Here is a 6,736-nt window from a genome sequence, read left to right as displayed (position 1 = left end):
ATTACTTGAGCCCAAGAGTTTGAGGTTGCTGTGAGCTGTAACACCACAGCACTCTACCAAGAGTGATAAAGTGAGACTCTGTCTCTTAAAAAAAAATAAAAATAAAAATAAATTGTAATACCTACCTAACAGGTACAATCTAGGGCTATATGGCTAAGGTGACCAGACATCCCACTTTTGGCAGGACAGTCCTGATTTTTAACAATTTGTCCCGCGTCCCACAGCATTTTTAAAAAGTCCCAGTTTTTGGAAAGAATGCACAACAAGCTAGGGAACAGCAGGAGAACAGAAAGGGAATATACAGTTTGGGGCTGCCATGTGGCTATTTCACCAGGATAGGAGTTTTATATTATTTTTGTTCATTTTAGAATGTTAAACTTTAATAATAACAAATAATTGTTGAGAACTGATTATTCAGAATTGCTTATCAAAGTTTGCATTGTTGGTCAATTGTTACAATTTGACCACCATTGTTTGGACTTAATGAACAATGGCATTTTTTGGCATTTGGCAACCACGAAAACATTTTGGAACTGTCTCTCAGACCATACACATCATACTGCATGCTAGTGCTAGTTAAACAAGTGATGTCAACAAATCAGCTATTCAGATAATTTAGGGAAGCAATTTATTTATTTATTTCATGAATTTAGCAGACAGTACTTGTATTATTTGTATTTTACAGTGGTGGCAAAAAAAGTCTAGTGCCAGCCTTGAAAGTGACACAACTTACAAGGTATCATTATTAAAAAAATAGATTGATAAGGAAAAGGTTAAATCTTGGGCATCAGCTAAAATCACAATAGAGAACAAATGGTTAGAAATATTTCATCATTTTGAAACAAACCATGTTCCATACAATAATGCACTAAAAATCGTGGGATACGTGCTGTCCTTACCAGGAACTAATGCTGCGACTGAACGCGTTTTTTCTACAGTAAATAAAGTGTGGACATCAGAAAAATCACAATTAAGTGTGAAGACTTTGAAAGCCATTTTATGTGTGAAATATAATTTAACAAATTCTTGTGAAATTTTTCATGACCTTTTAAACGACGACAGCAATCTACTAAAAAAAATTTCACTCAAATGAGAAATATGCCAAAGAATAAGATAATACTATACATAATTTTTAATGTATTATATTTGTAAATTGTACTTATGTTGAAATTAAAAAATATATATTACAATACTATGTTTGCATTCTATGAAAATTTTTGTTGCTCCATATAGACCAAATTTTTAATTAAGAACAACCCCACCCCTACCCCCAGTCAATGGTGTCCCGCTTTACCAATGTTAAAATCTGGCCACCTTATATGGCACATCTCTTGGGTGAGGGACTCAACTACAATTCGATTACCTAACAAAAGCATATAAGGTAACCTAATCATCTATACCCTTGTACTAAGGCAAAAATTTTTTTAAATTGTAGTACTCAATATATGCTAGTAACAGAAGACAAATATAAGCCATATTGAGCAGAAATTAAATGTGACTTGATTACTACTACAAATTTAATACACTATTTTTCCTTTCTTAAAATGTGTATACATTATTTTGGCACCCTCTGTATATAAGGTTAATTGCTTGGACAATAAGTCCTTAGCTGTAGTTCCCCACCCTTTATCAAGTGGGAAATCAGAGATTTCCATCCTCATGTGATGGTTTTAGTATCCCCTGATGGAGAAAATACAAACTAGGAATGCAAAAATAGCTTCAAGTTTCTTTTTTTTTTTTGAATTTTGTTGGTATATATTTCCAAATATTTAATGCTTCCCCAATAACTGACTATTGGGCATAACAAAAAGCATACACTAGAAACACTCCTTGTGACTAAGTAGGAAAACCCCAGCATGAGTAGCTGGTTTAACTGGATGTTTTTCTCAGGTCACCACTAACTTTATGGTCTTCAGCAGATTCCTTAACCCCAAGCTCCTATATATGTATAATAGCAGCATCAGGGTGCTGTAATGAGATAGCTTAAATGAAAGCTCTCTGCAGTGCTTGAAATGCTGTATCAATACACATAATGACCAAATTCCAGATGACAGGATCTGAGAGAGCTAAGCTGACCAGTATTATAAAAGGAAGCTTATTACAAGCCCAGACTTGTTTTAAAGATACCTCTCCATGTCTCTTTAATGAAATGTACTGATATTTAATAGAATGGTTTATACTGAGAAAAAGAATAAGAAATGAGCAGAGGAGACAGAGCCTGGGATAGCTCACATGCACGCTCATTGATATTTAAAAGTAAATTAAAGGGCCAAATGCTGCCCATAACCCCAGCAGGGTGGCATCTATTTGTCCATGTGCACAGGCACCTCTGGGTTACCCTCACAGGCAATGACAATATGCCGAGTGCTTGACTTGGCTCAGTATCTGCAGTTGGGGATCCTGGAACCTCCTGTCTCCTTGCAGTCTGTGACCTGCACTACACCCTCATGACAGTTCATCCGGCCATTCTTGCACGGGATATTGGAGGTGTTGCAGATATTAAGAATGTTCCCGATGTCTTCATGGATGAAGGTATTAAAGGGCTTGCATTGACGAATAGTCATCCTCCGTCTTTGCATCATCACGTTGCAGTAACGATCATCACCACTTGTCACCTGAAGGTCCATGTGTTGCCTCAGGAATCGCTGGTACATGGCATGCTGGCCATAGGAGGGCTGTATTAGCCCCAGCCCCAGCAGGGTCAACAGCAAGAGCAGAAGCAATGGATGGGTCCTCTGCAGAGCCATCAGTATGTCAGAGATGCCTCAGCTTCGGAACTAGGCAGCAGGAACAAGGCGGAGCCGTGGAAAGTTTTGTTTCTCACCGGCTTCTTGCTCCCTGACACGATCAATGATGGGGAGCTGGTAGCTATCCTTTAGAATCTTGCTTTGGATCTGCTTGGGGTCGGAGTGCGTGCATGTGCATGGTGAGTGAGTGTGTGTGTGTGTGTGTGCATGCATGAACAAGACAGGTGGCATTCCAAGTAAGTTTCTATTACAGTATTCTGATAATCACAACATCTATAAATGTAGTATTATTTATATTACAAGGCATATTGCTATCTTTATGCAAGGTAAATTATTTATTCAGTTTACACTTACTGTCCTATATGGATGCAAATTCCGGAGCCTTAAGTAATTACTTCAGAAATCCTCAGCCCAGGAGGCTGCATCCCACAGTTTAGAAACCATTATCAGGCCAGGCGCAGTGGCTCATGCCTGGATTACCTGAGCTCAGAGTTGGAGACCAGCCTGAGCTAGAACAAGACCCCATCTCTTAAAAAAAGAAAAAAAATAGCCAGGCCTTGTGGAGGGCTCCTATAGTCCCCAGCTACTCAGGAGGCCGAGGCAAGAGAATCCCTTGAGCCCAAGAATCTGAGTTTGCTATGAGCTATGATGCCACGGTACTCAACCCAGAGGCGACAAAGTGAGACTCTGTCTCAAAAAATAGAAACAATGATAATATGACAATTCAGGGAAGGAAAAGGTTTTATTCCTAGGGAAAAACACCCAGAGGAGAAGTGAAACCATGCAATATTTGGAGAATATTCTCTTTGGAGAATCAAACAGTAGCTACTATGTGCAAGGCACTCCTGTATATCAGGTAAGTATTATTGTGCTCACTTTCCAGATGAGGAAACTGAAACTCAGAAAATTTTAGTGACTTGCCCAAGGCCACCCATCTAGTAAATGACATTTCTTGGATTCAAATCCCCACCCAGATCTATTCTACTTCAGGAACTATGCTCTTTCCACTACCAGGTAGCCACTCAAATGTATAGAAATTAGGCCATTATGGCCCCAGCTGAAGAATAATGTTGATGAGAGGTGGGTGATGTTTGATAAGTTAGATTGGGGCCAAGTTGTGCAGGTCCTAGGCAAAAAGACCTGGCAGTGAAGGGTCTAGTATGTTTTTGATGAATAGAATGTTCTTAAGCAGGAGTAATAGAAAACACTGGCCAGGTAGGGTGGCTCACACCTGTAATCCCAGCACTCTGGGAGACTGAGGCAGGAGGATCCCTTGAGCTCAGCAGTTCAAGACCAGCCTGAAGAAAAACAAGGCCCCATCTCTACTAAAAATAAAAAATATTATCCAGGCACTGTGGCAGGAACTTGTAGTCCCAGATACTTGGGAGGCTTAGGCAAGAGGATCACCTGAACCCAGGAGTATGAGGTTGCTGTGAACTAGACTGAGACCATGAAACTCTAGCTTGGGCAACAGAATGAAACTCTTTGTCTCAAAAAGAAAGAAGATGGCAGCGCCTGTGGCTCAAAGGAGTAGGGCACGGGCCCCGTATGCCAGAGGTGGTGGGTTCAAGCCCGGACCCAGCCAAACATAAGACTTAGAAAAGACGTCATTTAGAAGCCAAGTTAGTTCATCCAGATATGAGACGATAAGGGCTTGACTAAGGCTGGAAGTTATAAAAATGGAAAGAAAGGAATAGGCTTATAAGACAAGGGGGAAAACGTTTCTAGGAACTGGTGATGGACTGTTAGATGGAAAGGGGTGGAAAGTCACCAATCTAGTTGCTTTATTTTAGGATCCCTGAAGTTCATTTGTCTATAGATCGATCTTCTGGTCAGAGAAAAGGCCAAGGAGAGAATCACCTGAGGAACATCTTCAACCTGCGTGGAAACTCACCCGGAAGATTGTCAGAGTCTGAGACTCACCCTCACTCTGGTCCAGTTTACCCTGACCTGCCTACCTCTGTTATACTGCAAGTCTCTTTCCCTACTGGACCAAACATTGGAAACCATTTAAGGTATCTATGGGAGCTGGTCTTTTAAAGCCAATTGAATTCTACATGGTGGTCACTACCTGCACCTGGAGACTAGAAAAGAATGTCAGTCTGTTTTCATTAATCCCTTCTGCTATTGTCTGAATGTTCATATCCCCTTAAAATTTATATATTAAAATTCTAACTTCTAGGGCAGCACCTGTGGCTCAGTGGGTAGGGTGCTGGCCCCATATACCAAGGGTGGCAGGTTTGAACCTGACCCCGGGCCAAACTGCAACAAAAACTAGCCAGGCATTGTGGCAGGTGTCTGTAGTCCCAGCTACTGGGAGACTAAGGCAAGAGAATTGACTAAGCCCAGGAGTTGGAGGTTGCTGTGAGCTATGATGCCACAGCACTCTACCGAGGGTGACAAAGTAAAAAACTCTGTCTCAAAAAAAAAAAAAAAAATCCTAACTTCTGGCCAGGTGTGGTGGCTCATGCCTCAAATTCTACTACTCTGGGAGGCCAAGGTGGGAGGATCACTTGAGCTCAGGAGTTCAAGACCAGCCTGAGCAAGAGCAAGACCCTATCTCTACAAAAACTAGAAAAATATTAGCTGGGTATAGAGGCAGGTGCCTAAAGTCTTAGCTATTCAGGAGGCTGAGGGCGGCGCCTGTGGCTCAAAGGAGTAGGGCGCCGACCCCATATGCTGGAGGTGGTGGGTTCAAACCCAGCCCCGGCCAAAAACTGCAAAAAAAAGAAAAAAAAAAAAGAAAAAAAAAAAGAAACCTCAGGAGGCTGAAGCAAGAGGATAACTTGAACTCAGGAGTTTGAGATTGCTGTGTGCTAGGCTGATGCCGTGGCACTGTAGCCTAGGCAACAGAATGGCCTAAATAAATAAATAGTACAGGCATGGTGACTCATGCCTATAATCTCAGCATTTGGGAGGCTGAGGCACATTTATTGCCGGAGCTCACCAACCTGAGCTAGCGAGACCCCGTCTCTAAAAACAGCCAGGCATTGTGGCAGGAGCCTATAGTCCCAGCTACTTAGGAGACTGAGGCAAGAGAATCGTTTAAGCCCAGGAGTTTGAGGTTGCTGTGAGCTATGACACCACAGCACTCTACCAAGGGTGACAAAGTGAGACTGTCTTAAAATAAATAAATAAATCCTAACTTCAAAGCTGATGGTATTATTACCACATGTAAAAGACTGAAACTGGACCCACACTTTTTACCACTTAAAAAAATTGACTCACAATGGCTAAAAGATTTAAATCTAAGACACAAAACGATAAAAAATAGAAAATCCTAGGAAAAAACATGGGAAAAACTCTTGATATCAGCCTGGGGAAAGATTTTATGAAGAAGACTCCATAAGTAGTCATAAGAACAAGATGATAGGCTCGGCGCCTATAGCTCAACCGGCTAAGGCGCCAGCCACGTACACCTAAGGTTGCGGGTTCGAATCCAGCCCGGACCCGCCAAACAACAATGATGGCTGCAACCAAAAAATAGCTGGGTGTTGTGGCGGGCACCTGTGGTCCCAGCTACTTGGGAGGCAAAGGCAGGAGACTTGCTTGAGCCCAGGAGTTGGAGGTTGCTGTGAGCTGTAAAGCCATGGCACTCTACCCAGGAGGATAGCTTGAGGCTCTGTCTCAAAAAAAAAAAAAAAAAAAAAGAACTAGATGATAGTATTAGGTATTAGTATTGGGGCCTTTGGGAAATTGATTAGGTTTCATGAGGGCAGAGCCCTCATGAGTGGGATTAGTGCCCTTATAAATAGGCCCAAGAGAGCTCGTTTACCCCCTGCTCCTGCCTGAGAGGACACAGCAGAAAGGCATCACTTATGGACCAGAAAGCAGCCCTTACAGACACTGAATCTACCAGCACCTTGACCATAGACTTGCCAGCCTCTAGAACTGCGAGAAATAATTTTCTATTGTTTATAAGCCACATAGTTTGTGATACTTTGTTATAGCAGACCAAATGGGCTAAAGCACCTTCCCTGGGCTTCCCT

At 41.8% G+C, this 6,736-nt stretch overlaps 1 protein-coding gene across 1 annotated transcript; it reads right to left on the bottom strand.

Annotated features, from left to right (window-relative positions):
• Positions 1-1,903: 1,903 nt before the first annotated feature.
• Positions 1,904-2,768, bottom strand: LOC111722544 (ribonuclease 4-like). The gene has a single exon (XM_023508785.1). The coding sequence runs from the start codon at positions 2,745-2,747 to the stop codon at positions 2,379-2,381; it is 369 nt and encodes a 122-aa protein (XP_023364553.1). The 5' UTR covers positions 2,748-2,768; the 3' UTR covers positions 1,904-2,378.
• Positions 2,769-6,736: the final 3,968 nt, after the last annotated feature.

Source organism: Otolemur garnettii, unplaced genomic scaffold (genome assembly GCF_000181295.1).
Source record: "Otolemur garnettii isolate 467f Iridium unplaced genomic scaffold, OtoGar3 scaffold00276, whole genome shotgun sequence".
In the NCBI taxonomy this organism is placed as follows: domain Eukaryota; kingdom Metazoa; phylum Chordata; class Mammalia; order Primates; family Galagidae; genus Otolemur; species Otolemur garnettii.
Note: the sequence above shows the minus strand (reverse complement) of the source record. Positions and strands in the feature narration are given on the sequence as shown.

What these genes read in the sequence shown, in the direction of transcription:
- LOC111722544 (XM_023508785.1), bottom strand. Translation starts at nt 2,747, where the DNA reads ATGGCTCTGCAGAGGACCCATCCATTGCTTCTGCTCTTGCTGTTGACC.